The 16,525-nt window shown below is 50.3% G+C and overlaps 6 protein-coding genes across 6 annotated transcripts; 1 reads left to right on the top strand and 5 right to left on the bottom strand.

Moving 5' to 3' along the window:
- Positions 1 to 264: 264 nt before the first annotated feature.
- On the bottom strand, positions 265 to 1,427 carry F5J12DRAFT_170801 (uncharacterized protein). The gene is made up of 8 exons (XM_051738224.1): positions 1,348 to 1,427; positions 1,133 to 1,293; positions 966 to 1,077; positions 849 to 905; positions 768 to 803; positions 644 to 720; positions 398 to 578; positions 265 to 340 (listed from the first exon to the last, which is right to left on the bottom strand). The coding sequence occupies exons 2-8, from the start codon at positions 1,213 to 1,215 to the stop codon at positions 332 to 334; spliced, it is 555 nt and encodes a 184-aa protein (XP_051598953.1). The 5' UTR covers positions 1,216 to 1,293; positions 1,348 to 1,427; the 3' UTR covers positions 265 to 331.
- Positions 1,428 to 3,209: 1,782 nt separating this feature from the next.
- Positions 3,210 to 3,621, bottom strand: F5J12DRAFT_839800 (uncharacterized protein). Its single transcript, XM_051746088.1, has one exon. The coding sequence runs from the start codon at positions 3,501 to 3,503 to the stop codon at positions 3,228 to 3,230; it is 276 nt and encodes a 91-aa protein (XP_051598952.1). The 5' UTR covers positions 3,504 to 3,621; the 3' UTR covers positions 3,210 to 3,227.
- A 5,221-nt stretch (positions 3,622 to 8,842) lies between these two features.
- Positions 8,843 to 9,775, bottom strand: F5J12DRAFT_893944 (heterokaryon incompatibility protein-domain-containing protein; the record flags this gene model as incomplete). Its single annotated transcript, XM_051747698.1, has 1 exon — positions 8,843 to 9,775. One exon carries the CDS (start codon positions 9,773 to 9,775, stop codon positions 8,843 to 8,845), a length of 933 nt encoding a protein of 310 aa, XP_051598951.1.
- Positions 9,776 to 10,180: 405 nt separating this feature from the next.
- On the bottom strand, positions 10,181 to 13,024 carry F5J12DRAFT_839775 (permease for cytosine/purines, uracil, thiamine, allantoin-domain-containing protein). Its single transcript, XM_051746086.1, has 13 exons — positions 12,677 to 13,024; positions 12,441 to 12,520; positions 12,190 to 12,379; positions 12,103 to 12,132; positions 11,973 to 12,048; positions 11,629 to 11,906; positions 11,542 to 11,564; positions 11,231 to 11,480; positions 11,082 to 11,161; positions 10,929 to 11,004; positions 10,759 to 10,839; positions 10,668 to 10,700; positions 10,181 to 10,469 (listed from the first exon to the last, which is right to left on the bottom strand). Exons 1-13 carry the CDS (start codon positions 12,785 to 12,787, stop codon positions 10,266 to 10,268), a joined length of 1,512 nt encoding a protein of 503 aa, XP_051598950.1. The 5' UTR covers positions 12,788 to 13,024; the 3' UTR covers positions 10,181 to 10,265.
- F5J12DRAFT_839767 (casein kinase substrate phosphoprotein PP28-domain-containing protein) lies at positions 13,020 to 14,268 on the bottom strand. The gene is made up of 7 exons (XM_051746085.1): positions 14,197 to 14,268; positions 14,067 to 14,109; positions 13,936 to 13,980; positions 13,549 to 13,869; positions 13,450 to 13,492; positions 13,290 to 13,398; positions 13,020 to 13,220 (listed from the first exon to the last, which is right to left on the bottom strand). The coding sequence occupies exons 1-7, from the start codon at positions 14,210 to 14,212 to the stop codon at positions 13,162 to 13,164; spliced, it is 636 nt and encodes a 211-aa protein (XP_051598949.1). The 5' UTR covers positions 14,213 to 14,268; the 3' UTR covers positions 13,020 to 13,161.
- Positions 14,269 to 14,297: 29 nt separating this feature from the next.
- Positions 14,298 to 15,067, top strand: F5J12DRAFT_839764 (NdufA6 NADH-ubiquinone oxidoreductase 14.8 kDa subunit). The gene is made up of 3 exons (XM_051746084.1): positions 14,298 to 14,446; positions 14,530 to 14,776; positions 14,837 to 15,067. Exons 1-3 carry the CDS (start codon positions 14,342 to 14,344, stop codon positions 14,881 to 14,883), a joined length of 399 nt encoding a protein of 132 aa, XP_051598948.1. The 5' UTR covers positions 14,298 to 14,341; the 3' UTR covers positions 14,884 to 15,067.
- Positions 15,068 to 16,525: the final 1,458 nt, after the last annotated feature.

Genomic DNA, 16,525 nt, shown 5'->3' with positions numbered 1-16,525 from the left:
TACGGAACTCCTCGAGCGGAACAGAACGCTGAATGAAAGCAATGTGCATATGCATAGGCATCATTGAAGACCAGGTCCCTATCTCTGCACGGTTTGTGCTTCGCAGATACGTATCATGAATTTCATGCCTTTTCCTGTCAAGCCTTTGCTTCGCTCCACAAGTTCCATCGCCGTGCGACATGCTGCTCTTTTCCTTAAGCAAAGTGTGCAGGAAGACCGGCCACGAATGGGAAAGAGCAATCTGTACATCCACTACTACATCCATAGACGGTACTACAGGCGAGGCGCTTGCAACCACCCCTTGGACGATTCCATCTGCGTGTCGACCACATCAGTCGTACTGACATCACCACGTCGTCCATGAGTTGAATATACCCGGACGAAGTTGACAACATACCAATATGTATCCATATTCGCTAGATAGGGAGGAGGCGTGAAAGCTTGTACTCGGGGCGCTACCTCGGGTATCAATAGTGGGGATGTCCTTGTTCGTATCTGACCACTTGGCTTGCTCTGCAGCACGGGCAGCAAGCAACAGTTGATGTTTCGATGTGCCTGCTCCTGCATCAAGCATGACCCTGGAACAATACATATTTGACAGTTCATATCGACACCAGATATCAGATGACGTCACGTTGCCTACCTCTGAAAGTGAGCTTGATTGTCGTCTGGTTCTGCATACTTTCGCGACGTCATAATTTGGTAGATTTCATATAAAGCCTGTTGACCACTGTTATGATGACGTTCGGATGCCTGATACCACTTACCGCGATATTTCCTTCTCTCTGAATATAACCTACAACCTGGACAGCGTCAAATGACATCTACGGAGACGAGAGTCGCCTTACCATGGGTAACAATTGGTCCACTTCTGCACAGATCCCACACCAACAAAGCCACAGGATCTATCAATGAATGGACCATGCTGAGTATCAAAAGGAGTGACAAGTGGATGTTGTCCTTGCCCTTCCCGTGATATCCTCTTCCAGTGCTCGTTGTTCGTCCTCATCCTCTGTCGCATCGAGTTTTGCCTTAAGCACCTTTATCTCTTGAACCTTGGAATGGATGTCGAGTTGCCTACATATGGTGTTGAGAACATGCACTACTGAACGTTAATAGGCGCAGTGCTTACCGGTCGTAATTAATGTGGCTCGTTCGATCTACTAGTTCGGAGCGAGAAGCGCTGGGATATAATAGATTGTGGGAAAAAGGCATTCAGGGCAACAGGTGTACTTACGAATGCTCATCCTCAAGGTATGCGTTGGAAAACGTGATGCTGATGTGCTCGTGTAGCTTTTTTATGACCGGAATTAGCACCCGCTCTTTAGTGCCGATCGCAACACGCACACCAGCACTCAAAGTTTGCGATATGAACTTCAACTCATGTTCCATTTTTTGCTTTTCATCACCATACAGACGCGGCGCTTCATCCCGCGCGTGAAGAGTTCTGCACCGTCTTTGCAACAGAGGTAATACAGCTCTAAGACGGGGATCTCGTGCACCATTGGATTTCCAGCTGCGCCGGAACGGGTTACGTGTCATCGCCCAACTGGATTTCAATGGAGATGCTAGCAAACCCTCTGGTACTGCGTTGTAAGTGTGCGGACCAACGTACTTGTCGGAAATGACGAACCTTCCATGGTGCCTACAGAAACCTCGCTGAAGAGATCGGTTTCTGCAATAGAAGCAAGCCTTTTGAAGAAACTTATCTCGCCGGTCTACACTCATTGGAGGTTGTGAGCAGGACAAGACAATAAAAATATGAATGCTTACGAAATTCCTCAGATACTCGAGACCGAATATGTCTGAGAAGAACTTGATCGCTTCCTTCGTCTGTTTGTTCTGTTGCCATCATGAGGGAATACTTGTGTGTTTCATATAGTCGTCCGACGCACCGCAGAGTTGTGATAGGCCTCAGTTCCTGTAGGTCGATGCTGCAGATAATTGGTGAGCACGGAAACCCCGAGCGTGATTAGGGAAGATACCATGTTCACTAAAGTGTAAAAGTGCTCCCTACATCCCGAAACATAACATCACTAACACTACACAAAGTGATTCCATGGCTTACCGAATACGTTTGAATCGATCCCTTCTCTGTACACAAGGCAGCTCTCTTCGCCAGACTTGTGGGCTGGCGACGGCGCATAGCGGAGTCAAAACCCCTGGCTTTGCGGAGTCGTTACCACTATTCGATGCTGGGTCTGGGACCCAAGGACAAAGTGTGAGTAGGGTACAATCGTTTGCAGAAGACTTACTGTCTTCTGAATCCCTTCGTTCTCCGTCATTATCAGCTTGATAGAAATCTGAGCATTGTACAACCGCTATCACCAAATGTTTGCCCGCGGCACGGGTAGACAAGGCTTTCAGTAGTAGCAAAAGAGGTTTATTGGCAGGAAGCCAGAGGGCCTTTGGTTGGCGCAGCGCCAGGTATTTGTGTTCGGTATAATACGCCACAGCAAGATCATTCCGACTCTCCAGACGATGCAATAGCTTTTCATAGCCAGATACGTGGGAGACCACAGGGCAATAAGCTGAGTCCACGGGGTTGATGCCAAGGGTCCCCATATCCTCAAATATATTGCCGGTGCGTGTGAGAATGCCATTGGAATAGTCACCATAATCCCCCAGCTATGGTTACATCAAGGCTCGACACAAATATAAGTTGCATGGCAGGCTCACCGCGATCCCTCGACCAGAACACTCATCAAGCTGGACTCGCCACCCGTCCAATTTCAGTTGATATGAATGACAAACTGTGTTCATAAGCCCCGGCATAGCAAGGCCACCCCAGGCATTCTATGGTAATACGAACGGTGAGATACGCATTCCCATAGGCGACAAAATACCAACAGATGTAGTTGTCCATTTACTCAGCCCATCACAGCATCCTGGACATTGCTCGACGTCGACCATGACCTTGAAATTGTCCATCTCCCACCTACCCCAGACTACACGCGCCGCCCATAATGATCGAGGAAGGTGGGCATGCTTGATGAAGTGGTCATTGCGGTGGTTATTGCCATGTGCTCGTTCGGGCATGTTCCGGGCAATTTCTGCACGCACATTCCACATTCGAGAATACATTCTCCAGGCAAATTCTGACCAAGGTGTCCAGCTGTCCCCTTGGGTTGCAGAACATTCGTCATAGACAACATGCACCCATCCTTGGCCTAGGTGGTATCCGAGACCAACTGCAAAGCGAGATCTAGCATCGTCATTGGCATAGACTATAATGATGAGAGCATCTGTGAGGGATGAAATTCTGAGAGTGTCGCCTGTGAACTCGCGCGGGAAGGTGCCGCAGCGGATGAATCCATGATACGAGGCGTTCGCGTCATCAAGTGTAAACTCACGACGCATCTCGTTGGCGTCTTGATGATGATTAAGATGGAGTGTCTTGAATTCTGGAGAGGCCGTGAGCATGTCTGAAAAGTCAATTGCACTCCTGTCAAAGCTAGATCCAGAAGACACCAAATCGATGGTGACCAGCCCACCCCAGCCATAAATACATGCTAATATAGTCCTGAAATGAGATGGAGAGTCGCGAGAGGGGATGACGGGCAGCCACACTTGGATACCCGCATTGCTAACAGTGAACGTCTGAAACTGCTGGGAGTGCACAGCGTCACGCAATGCCGCGAGCTTCCTTCGACGTGCCCGTCTGTTGCTTCCGAAGACGTCGATGTATCGTGGGTCGCCTAAATCATTTTCTTTGATGTACTTCCATCCTCGTCTCACGCATTTCGCTAGGATCTGTCCTGTCAGTGGTTGGGCTGGGCCGAGCGTTAGCTCAGCGGAGGCGAGGCAGGCAGAGCCGCTCGGGAGGGCGGGTCACCTGCTCGCTCTGACAGGACTGCGTAGGCATAGCAGTAGCATTTCGAACAGTATGTAATTATTGGGCTAAGATTAGAACGGTGGCTGGGCTAATCTATGGCTGTGGCTATAGTGTGAAGAAGAGGGCGTGGTGGGTGGGTGAAAGGAATGACAATTGGGCGAGGAGCTGGAGTGGGAGCAGCGACGGTCTGTTGGGGGGTGTTCGTCTGATGCAGAAAGGCAGGGTGGCAGTGCTTCAGGCTTGTCGCTCGGATGGACGTTTGCTACCGGAGGTAACTGGCATCTACACTATCCATCCTCGTCTCACGCATTTCGCTAGGATCTGTCCTGTCAGTGGTTGGGCTGGGCCAAGCGTTAGCTCGGCGGAGGCGAGGCAGGCGGAGCCGCTCACCCATAGGCCGGAACCCTGCAGCTGTGTGCCTGCCAAATGCCCAACCCCGAGAGTGGAGGCCTCAGTTTCGGATACAGCATTAGCTAGGTGCTGGGACACAATTTGCTCAAAGGCTCGTATATATACTTGATAGGCTAGTGATTTCCACCGTCCAGCAATGCGAATGATTTCTGGGTTTACTTTCTTGGCAAGGAAGAAGGAGGCTCCGCCGATACGAAAGGAGTGGCCAAAGTGGTTCCCCCATCCCCACGCTGATAGGATGCTGTTGATGTGCTCCATGGCATGGGATTTGACCATGGGACGGGGAAGACCTGAGGAGTCCCTCCATGAGAATAGTGGGTCTGAGGCTGATGCTGGTGTAACCATGGCCATGTTACGAAGGGCTACCAGAGGGCAGAGACTACCCTGTTCGTTCAGGAAAACTGACTGTGATTCTCCGGGTTTGGCTGTTTTGGCTGTGGGTAGGTCTAAACGGGCATAGGGGGAGCCTCTGAGGTCTGTCCCGAAGAAGGCATTGCCTCTTGTGAGATGATGGCTTGGATTGAAGGCTGCACGCGATACTACAGACACTTCACCAAAACGCATCATCCCAAAGAAGGCACATGTTGACATTGCCCAGATGCAGGCATCAAATGGGTCTGATAGGGTTAGTGAGGCTTTCAGGGCTGATAGCATAGCAATTGTGATAGGGGGACAAGGAGGGTGATGGCGACACACTCCAAGGTTCTCGAGGCCACGGAGAGACCAATTGATGCGCTCGAGGTGGGAGTCATCAAGTGGAGCAGGCCATCCTTGTGCAATGTGCCATGCTTGGACTGCTGATAGGTACTTACGAGCAACAGATGGTGCTACAGGTTCGAATGGCACAGAGGTGCCCAAAATTCCCAATTCAGGTGATGTGGGGTCTGAAGCTGCCCATATGGCAAAGGAGTGTAGTAGTGAGAAGGATGCTGGGAGGCGCTCAGCTTCGGGGATGGAGAAAATGTCACAGAAAATGTGGAATTTGTGGATGCCTGATCCATATGCTGCAGCATCATGTAGGGAGGCACGGGATGCAGTGGCTGCTATTTGCTGGATTATTGGATTGGCTATGGTGGCAGAGGGGGGAGTGTTGATGCCTCTCCACAGGAATAGTCGTTCTGCAGCTCTACATTCTGGACAAAGTGGGGATGGATTTAGCTGCAGTGCAGAGGTGTTTGTGGTAGGAGATAGCATCATTCCTATAAATATTCTAACATGTTGGCTAGGTAGGGGGGGATTGGGGGATAGACTTGGGTTGAGGCTGCTGGGAAGCCAGTGAGGAAACCCTTGACATCGCCACAGGATAATGCATCGGCAATGTTGTCCCGACTGGGAACATGGATTGCCTGCACTGCTATGTCTAAGTCGGCTTGGAGAAGGTACAAGCGGCGGAGGACTTCGTTGATCTGATGGCTGTGGGAGTGTCCCTTGTTGGTAACCATCACTACTCCTAAGTTGTTGGAGTGAACTAGTATATTGCGGTGATGTGAAAGTGCAGGTAGGCCAATGTGTATAGCCATTAAAAGGCCTAGCTCTATGGAGACTGCTTCAGCCCATCCTATGTTGAAGGCCTGGTCCGGACCGACCTGGAATCCTGGCTTCCATTTCCATATGGCCCAGTAGGATCCTATTGTAATTCCAATTCCAAAGGAGGAGCTTGCGTCGCCCCACCAGTCGATGTCTATTGGGTCTGTATGACTCAGTGATATCTCGCTCTTTGATCGGGTTAATAAGGTATGTATCCATGGTAGATCGCTCTGCACATAGTGTGGAGATGCTTGTCGAGCATGCTGTGAGCGGAAGGATGTTGCGAAGATGGATAGTGAACGCAGGAAAGGGCGGATTAGTGGGAAGATGCAGGATGCATGGACAAGTTTTCCGTGGAGGCTCTCGGTCTCTTTCTGAGTGTGCCGAGAGCCTGGGGCTAGCCAGCTCTCCAGTAGTTGGATGAGACGTGTCCGTTTTTCTGATGGTAGAGCTACAGTCTTTGTTTCGAGATCCCAGTCGAAACCAATATACCGCTGGCATGAGGCTAGCGGGCGAGTCTTTCATTCGCTCCATGGCATGCCGGCAGCTGATGTTAGGTTTATGAAGTCGCGTTCTGTCCAGGTCTGGTCTGGTGTGCGGAAAACTATGAAATCGTCGACCCATTTTTTTATTAGGCGAAAGCCAGCTTCGTTGCAGATTGCAACTAGCATGTCCGCAACTGAGCCAAATACTCCAGCACTGGATGATAGGCCGAACATTAGTGCTCTGTCTACATACACGAGACCTTGCCATGCTATGCACAGAGCTGCTTGTTGTGATGGGCAGACTGGGACAATGCAGTAAGCTGATTCTATGTCGAAGGTGGCTGCTAAGGAGCCCAGTGGTAGAGAAAGGACCAATGCAGCTGTCTCTTCAAAGGTTCCCCAAGCCGTTGGAAAAAGGTTTGCATTGATACCAGAATTGGTGGATGACGTCGATGGATCATCTCTGGGAAAAGACAGGTCCTGGATTATGCGGAATTTGTCTGAGTTCAGCTTTGGCACTACGCCTAGAGGTGAGGTGTGAAAAGGGCCAATTAGAGCTTCGAGCTTGAGGGGCAAGAAGCCTCGTGAGTAGTGGCCAGCTCTCTGCTCTGAAGTAATGTATGCTTTGATTATAGTGGGGTGGGATAATGCTGAGCTGTGGTTGTCGAAATATACGGGTATGTGCAGGGGGTTCATGAATACCAACATCAAAGCCTGTCTGTAGGCCAGAGAGGATATGGGACCAGTCACTTAGGATATCGTATTTACATAGTAAATTCTCAATGCAGTCGGGTATCAGAGGAGTTGTGATGCAGCGTGGATCAGATTCTGGGGCAGCAGGATGCAGCTCCATGGGATGACTCGCCACAGACTGAACAGCTGTGCACATTTCGACATTCAGGGCCAAATGAGCAGGAGGAGTGTGCGGCCCAGTTGAAGCAGAAGTGACGGCCATTGGGCGCATAAGGGTATGTTTGCTCTTTCCATTTGATGCGAGGGTTGCAACTGGTTTGCCTGCTGCAGTGGATGAGGCTGTGCAGCTGGATGGTAAGTGCCCTGAGTGGCTGCAGCGAAAGCAACAACCATGATTGTTGTTGGGATGCACTGGCCTTTTACGGGGGAAGGAAGGAAGGTCATTCGGTGCTGCGCGCTTGGTGGTGGTGGCTATAGTCAAGCTCTGCGCAGCGAGGAGTGCACGGTTATTTGCAATGGTTAAGGCCGCCATGTCAAGGCCCGTGAGGTCATGCTCTGGGTTTGCATGTGCAATCTCGCGCTGTTGTATATCATAGTGCATGGCCACTAGCCAGCTGTGTGATGCACTGATACCAGTGACCACTTGGTGGTGGGATGCCAGGGCATTGGCACGTTCTTCCCCATGGTGGAAGCGAGTACGCTCTTCTGCAGTGCATGCAGCATTTATCCAATCTGCAGCAGATATGGACAGTTCATTCGCCCGATCGAGTGACTTTGTCGCAAAGCCCTCCAGTGTGAGGATATAAGCTGCGTCCTCGCCTTTCATGTTCACTTTGGCATGGGCCAAAAGGGTTAAGAGGGAGTATGGTACATAACGGTACATTCTGAATGCTTCTTCAACTCTAGACGATATTGCTGTGGAGCACCAGTCAGACTGTGCTTGGTAGGTTCAGAGGTAACAATGGGCAAGGTCGTGGCAGTGTAGCAAAGTGGCAGTACGGTGGAAACAGTATTACGGTGAGCAGAAAATGGTTACAGTGTACAGTGACAGTTAAACGGTGTGGTGGCATGAAGGTGATAACCAATCCATTGTTTACGAATAGCATGGGAACAAGGTCAAGACTTACGAAGGCTTAAAGGGCTGACTTTGAGGCCCGGTCGAATTGGTGGGAGGACAATTCATTTGGCATCCTCCTTGCAGGAGGTGGCGGCTTCGTGAATTCGCTCTAGGGTCATTGCATCGGCCACTAATGGTGTCTGAGTTCCAGCGTTATGGTTGCCTGGGGGAGTGGGCTGCTCCTGGTCGCGTCGGTTGTTGAGCTGATCCATTAAGGCTGCTATAATGGCTTCGTATGTTGCTGGTGTTGGGGGGTCCAGGTTTGTTGTCGTGTGATCGGCCGGTGGGTTGGGGATATTGGCTTGGCTGGTTGACTGTGCTGGTGCAGTCAGCTGGACTTGTGGCTGTGCAGCCTGCGCTGCATGGGGCTGAGTTGTCACTGAGTCCGATGACTCAGATTGGGTTGGTTGTTGGATGAGCGGCAGAGGGGGTGGTGCTTGGGACTGATTCCCGGTGGTTTGTCTGGTCTGCGGGCACCTTGGCTGCGACGGCTGAAGGGTCTGATGGGGCACTACTGCATCAGTTCCAGACACTGTAGTAGAAGATGGTGCACTGCTCGAAGGGTTTAGTTGGAGGCCTAGGTGTTGATGCATTGGGTTATTGTAGGAATAAAAGGAACGACGAGTGAATCGAAAGGAATGACAATTGGGCAAGGAGCTGGAGTGGGAGCAGTGACAGTCTGTTGGGGGGTGTTTGTCTGATGCAGAAAGGCAGGGTGGCAGTGCTTCAGGCTTGTCACTCGGATGGACATTTGCTACCGGAGGTAACCGGCATCTACACTAGGAATATTAGTTTGTCAACATATTCGCGGGGTTCCAACTTTCTGATGCGCCCGCAGCCCCGGAAGTCGCGTGGATCCTCTGCAAGGACACTGCCTGGCCGTGGTGTTGGTGAATACCATGCGAATATGCTGTGATCGTTGGATACACGAATGATTTCCAACTGAAGCCTCTGAAATGCTTTCTCGCCCTCGCCATACAACATTGGCATGTTCACCCCGAACAACCCCATAAGAGAATACGCCTGGTCTTCCACACGCGTCGTTTTCCGGTCGGCGGCCCAGGACATAATCTGTGCGACGCTGAGGCGCTTCGCGGCCAGGCCATCCCTCAAAACTTCGCATGGAATTCCCGTGATGTTCTGCAACGTGGGTGCAAAACGTTGTTTGCTACCGATCTGCGCCCAGTCTTTGTTAAAGAATGCCACTTGCTTCGGTGCGATGAGCTCTTGTAGTGTCCAGCCTCGCATGAACCACTCCGGCCAACCGTTGGACTCGCCAAACTTGTTGTTGTTTCGTTCGGTGGGGAAGACAGATGCGTCGACATCATTGAGGTGAGCATAGCACACCTGTGCATTTCGGTACCACCGACACATCGAATTAATGGCTTCCGACAGTTCCGAACTGCTCCGCTTGTCGATGCAGCAGGTATCGACCCACAACCACTTGTAGCCGTCCTTCGTGACTTGCTCGCAACTCTTGATGATCTTCTGGTAGCCGTAGCGCTGCCTGATTTCTTCCCTCTGCTGTTCCTCCATCTCCATCAACCCAATCATCTCTTCATAACTAACCTCGGCTCCCCAGCGATGTGACAGTATGGCATAGCTTGTGGTGTTGTCATCAAGTTCCTTCATGATGTCAGGTTTGTGTCCTGCTTGTTGAATGCCTTTGTCTCTATCGAGCACAGCTTCTACATTCAATAGCTTCATCTTCCTCAAACTGAAAGTGAACGCAAGGTTGAGCGCCTCGTGAACTGATTGTAGGTCATGACACGTACTGTCTAGGTATCTCAGGATGAGATATTGTTTTAGATGATTAACCGTAGCACAAAGACAAACAGGGTGATGTCTGGTGATGAGGGAACAATTGTCTTCCGTCGAGTCTTTTGGTTCGCTTAGGGGAGACTACTTCAAGGCGATACTTGGAAGTCATCGCCAGTCTCAAAGCATCCATGGCTGTGCGGAAAAAGTATTCTTTATAGCGGGAACAAAAATTGTGCAAATGTGTTCCCGCAATCCACAAAGAACCTGAGACGTGAATGTAGATTACGGATACTCGGCGCGAGGACGACACGGCCGTATACTGCACAAAGGAGTGCTCCTTCAACTGATGATGATGATCTGTTGTTCGGTGAACACTCCAGAGGTTTAACCATGAAATCTACTAGTGCTAAAGTAACAAATCGGTATAACGAATATCCTATTTAGTTTCGACCTCCACGTCGCGGGTCTTCTCCGCATCCTTTGCTGAGGCAGTGCTGGCCGCAAGGAACGCACCCCCACTATCGTAGGGCGTACCTGTCGGAGAAGGTGCATCGTCTGCGGAGATAAGATTCTCGACGTGCGTCTCTCGTGCGGGGAACGCGACGGAGGTGACGTAGTACACTACAGACGCGACGACAAACTGTGGATTTACAAGGGGTACGCAGTCAGCGAAAACGATTAACAGCGCGAAGTGGCCACGGGGAATTGGGAAATGGGAGACTATAAGTGAAAGAAACTTACCCCGTACATCCACGCAATATCGAACAAGTGAGTCGCGTTTCCTATTCGAGCAGCTGGATTGATAGAACTTGATCAAGCCAGGCATCGTCGGGCCCACGGTGACAAGTATAGCGAGGACGGCGCGCCAGTTCTGGGGTAGAGGGGTCAGATGTTGTCCGCAAGAGTGAGTATCCGGAAGGGAAACTCACGAATCCATGGGTGTAGCGATATCTGCCGTTGGGGTTGTACATGGCAGGAACGTCGACCTTACCTTTGTGGACGAACCAGAACTGATGCGCGTATAGCACACGAAGAAACGCGATCAATCGTGGGGGTTACCAAAATGATGAGACATGCCCGTCCAAGAGGAAAAACGTACATCTGTGATCATAATTCCCGCAAAAGGACCAAGGAAGATCGTGTACCCATTCATAAAGCTCAAAAATCCCTGTGCACTGTGCGACAAAAAAAAGTGGTGCAGGGGAGATCGGTTCCATTTTCCTTGGGCAAAGCGGGTCCCAGATGATCTTACCTGGCCAAGATTTCCCATGGACAAAGTGCCCATCCGCCGATGAAGGCACAGATAACCTGACCACGCCGGATATTGATGTACTTTCATGTGCATCCTCCTATGTAAGTATCCTTGCAACACGACATGTGCATCGCTGCAGACGCACCAACCTTGGGCAACAACACCGTCATATCATTCCCAGCACTTAAAGAGTTGGCGCTGATATTCGTTCCGATAGTAGCGATTACGAACACCAGAGAAGCAAAAAAGGCGGCAGCACGGTTGTCCCACCGATCGATGAGTAGAAGTGGGTCCCAAAGGACTTCTCCGTAGAGCTGGATACCGGCACTCGTGACGGCAATGCCTGCGAAGCTGCAGAGGGTGAATACGATGGGTATGACCAGAGGCTGTACGAATTGGCTGGAGGCACATGAAAATGGGTTACTTCTTTAGGAGTGTGAGTCGGATCAAAAATGCTTACGCCTGCTCGTTCCTGGCGTAGCGCTGGATATTTGTTCCCAGGCATCAGAGGACTCACGGACACAAAACTACATCAAAGTAAACTCACAGTAAAATCGGGTATATTCACGGAGAGAGTCGCATATGCGCCTAGAGCACTGTTCATAGCACTCAACCATGTCCAAGTGAGTTGGCTACCCGATATCGTGGCATGTTGGGCGAAGAGCCCTGTCGACGGTGGGACACGTACGAATGCCCAGATTACCATTGCCAACCATGCAATGGGGACGACGATGCCCTTGACAAGAAATAACCATCTAATCTGGTGTGGTGAGAGGAGCATAAAGGGGAACTGGATAAGCCAGTAGAGTAGATAGCAGAGAAGACCTAGCAAAAGTGCATTGGATGAGTATCGGACAAGCAACAAAACGATATTGAGCAAGACATCTGTACCAGAACTGGTTATGTTTGCATTGGCAGGGAGACGGTTTGGGAGCCTCGCTATAGATGGCCAGATCGCTTTGAGCACCTACGCAACAGTCATTCCGATGAAGGCAGTAGTATATCATCTTGACGTACTTACTTGGTATATGGCTTGCGAACCACTGTAGGTCTTAATTTAACGATGAGCTGGTTGTCAACCCAAAACGTGAATGCCGTAGACCCGTACCTGAATGCCGAACCAGAACATAGAGAGAATAATACGACTAAATACCGTGAAATAACTGAACCAGAAGCCAAATGACGATCGGTTCAAAACCGGGAATGCGACGTGTAATCGAGCGCCGATAGTACCCGTCATAACCATGACCACGGATATGACAGCGTACCCGGCAGCAATACATGGTAATGCCTGACGCCTTTCGCCAGCGAGTAAGTGTTCTGCGTCGGATTTTGCACACAGGAGAGAAGGGAACGTACCAAGAGAGACCGATGGCTAACATCGAACCCGCTAGCTCCCAGACGGCCACGTTTGTAGCATCCGAGACCCAGTATGTAACCTTAAAAGGGGCTGTAAAGCCCACTGTGATGAAAAGAAAAAGGAAATCCGACACACGTAGTTCCATGCCCTTGGGTGTTATTCTTACATGAGCCAGGGAGACAACATTGACCCGACCGTTAATCACTCACGTCCATGTGCGTAGGTGAGGAGGTACCGGGTCCATATCTTTGTTACTCCAGCCATGGTTGGCGAACGTTGTCTTCTCGGGCTCGAGGGCCCATGTTGACGGTCGAAGGAAGTCCAGTGAGCCCATGAGCCTGACCATGATACGGAGAAACGGACGTTCCGGGGCACTCGGAAATCCCTTGTAACGTACTTACGGAGTTTCTCCGTTACATATGTATCTCGGCAACCTCTTCGGCTCGAGATAAGCTAGACAATAATAGCAACATGCAAGCTAATACTGTGGGTCAAAGAAGCAAGTAGGAGGTCACCAGTCATTGGTTCGATAGCTGCGGGCATCAGGCCGACGACCGTCTTTAGCAATGCTGTAAACAGTCCGATCACACGATCCTGCATCGGACAGAACCTTGCACTGTGATATAAAATCCTACATCTACTCTTGCGTTTCGTTTGTGTTTCTACGGGACGAGAAAAAAAATACAATAAAGCTGGAATAACAATTGCCGTAGGATCGTCTCAAATGCGCTTCCCTGCAGCGGCTGCTTTCTTCTTTGCCTCTATCTCAGCTGCCTTGGCTGCAAAATATACAAGTGTGGTTTAATTCTATCTTGTTCGTGTCAAGTGGGAGCAAATAATGGTCTCACCTTCAGCCTCAGCCTTGCGCTTTGCCTGAGCAGCCTCTCGTTCTTCTCTGATCTTCTGGAGACGAGTGAGGTCCGCCTTCGCCTCGGCAGTCTTGCCAGCGGCATGGAGCTGGTACATGTGTCAAACCGCGTTGCTATTAACCATAATAGCCAGTCATACCTTCCAATACCGATCCTTGGCTTCCTGTTTCTCCTTGACCTCCCTACATCGCCACTGAGACACCGAGCCGCAGATTATATATCATAGTCTGATGCGTACCTCTCTCTACGAGTGAGCTGCTGAGAGGCACCGATGTCCGATATATTAAGCTTCCTTTGGACGTGGTTCGGATTGATAAGGTCTGGATCTTCTTCCTCGTCCGCATCTTGTTTCTGTTGTTTCTTGAGCTTTTCTTGGGCTTTCAGAGCGCGCCTCTCCTCGCGGCTGAGTTCCTGTTGTTGAATGCTTGACCCTCCTTGCTCATTTCCATCTCCATCTTCGTCCTCTTCATCTTCTTCAGACGACGCCTCTTCATCCTCATCCTCATCCGCATCCTCATCGGAATCATCATCATGTTCGTCCAAATCTCTCCTCTTTTTCCTAGGAGAATTTAAAAATTATGAGCAAAGAGTGTGGCGGGAGTGCACCGATAGGAAGTAGCCGCACCAATCGTCTGTCGAGACAGTGGTCCCGTCTGCGTTTAGATGCTTACTAGAGGTGGTGTGCGAAGGGTTGACAACACGATCAGACAAGCGCCGGGTGGCGGGCAAGGGAGGACGACCACGGTGAAAACTCACCTGAAGTTCCTCCCCCCACCACGCCTGTAACCCTTGAATTTGCCTGTCTCATCGGTGATTAGCGCGTGTCTCGACATGTAGCGATTTATGGTGCGATGTAGTGATTACCACTATCGGCAGAAGACCTTACCTGTTCCTCTGACCATATTTTCTGCACTGAAACTCGATGAGATGTTGAACGAGAGACGAAGGGCCTCCAGTTATCTCTCGCTTGGAGGTGATTATGTCAGCAGCTCTAAGTTACTCCCGGCGACGGCCATTCCACTCAACGCCAAATGACGACCATCCCCTCCCGTCTCGCGCAAGTAACACGCATATCAAGCAACCCGGCCGAGGCACGTACTCGAGTCATCGACTTGTACAGAGCCTGGGTTCGCGCGGTGAGTGCAAATGCATGGACACGAATCCTCCCGTCTTGACCAACTTTCTGTATCACACACTGCACGCAAACATCTCAATCTAGGCCCCAGAAATCGTCGAACTTTACGCGCTCCCCGTTACACCCGCATATGTCCGACACTGCATCCGCCAAAAGTTCGAGGCCAATCGGCACGTCACGGACCAGCGAGCCATCGAGGTCCTCCTGCTCAAGGGCAGACAAGACCTCCAGGAGACACTGAATATCTGGAAACAGCCGGATCATGTAATGGGGATACTCTTGCAACCCAACGAGAGACCACAAAGGTCGTTCTTGCAGAAGTTCTATGAAGGTAAATAACTCACGAGGTTTTCCCTATTGGATCCAAGTTTCTGATGGTTTATTTAAATAGGAAGGGACGAGGATGCTGTCCGACCTGCCGCATCAGGAGTTGTGTAGACTTGGCGGAGGACTGTTACTTTCCAACTTACCCAACGTGTTGCATCCCTGATAATGAAGCGGTATATCCTGGAAGCAGCTCTTCTTGAGTTCCTTTTTCTCGCGTCGTGACATTACCAAGTACCTAAGAAGGTAGGCGGGCTATCATACATCAACGTTCAACAGTTAGCGCGTGCAACCTCGGCATGAATCTGCAGGTTTAGCTGCTACAATACATATCACACCAATCATATTGGTACTCTTTTCACGCCTACGAAAGGATTGTCCCGGCCCACAGGTAGAGTAAGTACGCCGATGTCAAGGATAGCATCGGTCACCAGTCATCGATTCAAGTGCACGATAAATGGTTCAAACATTCACCGTCCGCGTGCGCACGGCCGCGCATGCACCCAACGTATGCAGTCATGATCGATTGTATTGAGATGGCAGCCGCAAATCGTTTCTCAGTGTCTCAGCTTTTTACCTCAAGTCCAATTCTTCACAATCGTATGACCCATGAACTTGTTTGGCTTGCGCCCAGTCAGAAATTGAACTTCTTGTTGGCTGCTCGTACGCCTACATGATGGCAGCGTGCCACAACCCACTGTCGCCGGGAAAAATTTCGTCCTGGCCGGCCTTGGGAATGATAACGCTTGTCCAGTTATGATGGTTGCGAGCGAATGCCTCTTGCCAGTGGTTAGCAGCGAACTTGTATGCGAAACCTATAGAAGGATACGAGAAACGAGATACAAGTCGCGGCTCTTGAAAGTGTTTGCAATTGCGCGTTTGGCAGTGATCCTTTCCTGTACAGAAGGTTACATGTATCGTTGCCTGGAATCCGTCTGATGTTGTAGGAGGTGACAAGGAGACCCCTTACTTCGAGCGAGCAAGTCTGAACATATTGACCATATCATTCCTATTACAGTAACATCATGATCGCCGTCAATCAGTTGAATCCATCTGGACCAAGTAATAAGGACATACTTCCCAATACCCATGTTTATTAAACCACTGTTTTGAAGCGAATTTGAGAGTTTGTACTCCGAGGGGTGGTCAATAGTAAGGGTATCCCTAGTCGCACCTGGCCACTTATGTGATTCGTTCTGCAGCACGCAGCAACTGATATTTCGATATGCCGACTCCTGGATCAAACATAATCACTGCTAGGACAATGTACATTCAGTGATTCATATCGATGTCATATGCCAAATGAGGCCGCCTACCGTCGCAAGTTAGCTTGGTTGTCATCTAGGTCTGTATACGTTGTCGAAACTATAACCAACCTTTTCATCTCGAATGCAGCCTGCCAACCGCAGTTGCGATGACGCAACTACTGAATGCTATTTGTCGTAATCAATATTGCTCGCTCGAGCTGTTGTCCCGAGACTTAGGGCACAGTGGATTGTGAAGCGAAGAAATGTTTGGAGGTCAACAAAATAGTACGCTCAAGGAGCGACTCGGATGTTTATGGTATGCGTCGTAGAAGGTAGTCTCTGCATCATATCCAGCCACGTGTTGCCTGTGCTAGTTGGCCTTCCCAGCTGCTTACAGCAAGCTGCGCCGCCATACCACAACCGTTGCTCTTTCCTCGTTGACACTCACTCTCCGATTGAACTCGCAAAGCTTCATACGAAATTCTCATTTCTCAATGGATAACGATCAG

The sequence above is a fragment of the Pisolithus orientalis genome (genome assembly GCF_024613125.1).
Source record: "Pisolithus orientalis strain OTSU chromosome Unknown F5J12scaffold_19, whole genome shotgun sequence".
Taxonomy (NCBI): domain Eukaryota; kingdom Fungi; phylum Basidiomycota; class Agaricomycetes; order Boletales; family Pisolithaceae; genus Pisolithus; species Pisolithus orientalis.
This window is presented reverse-complemented; position numbering and strand designations above follow the sequence as displayed.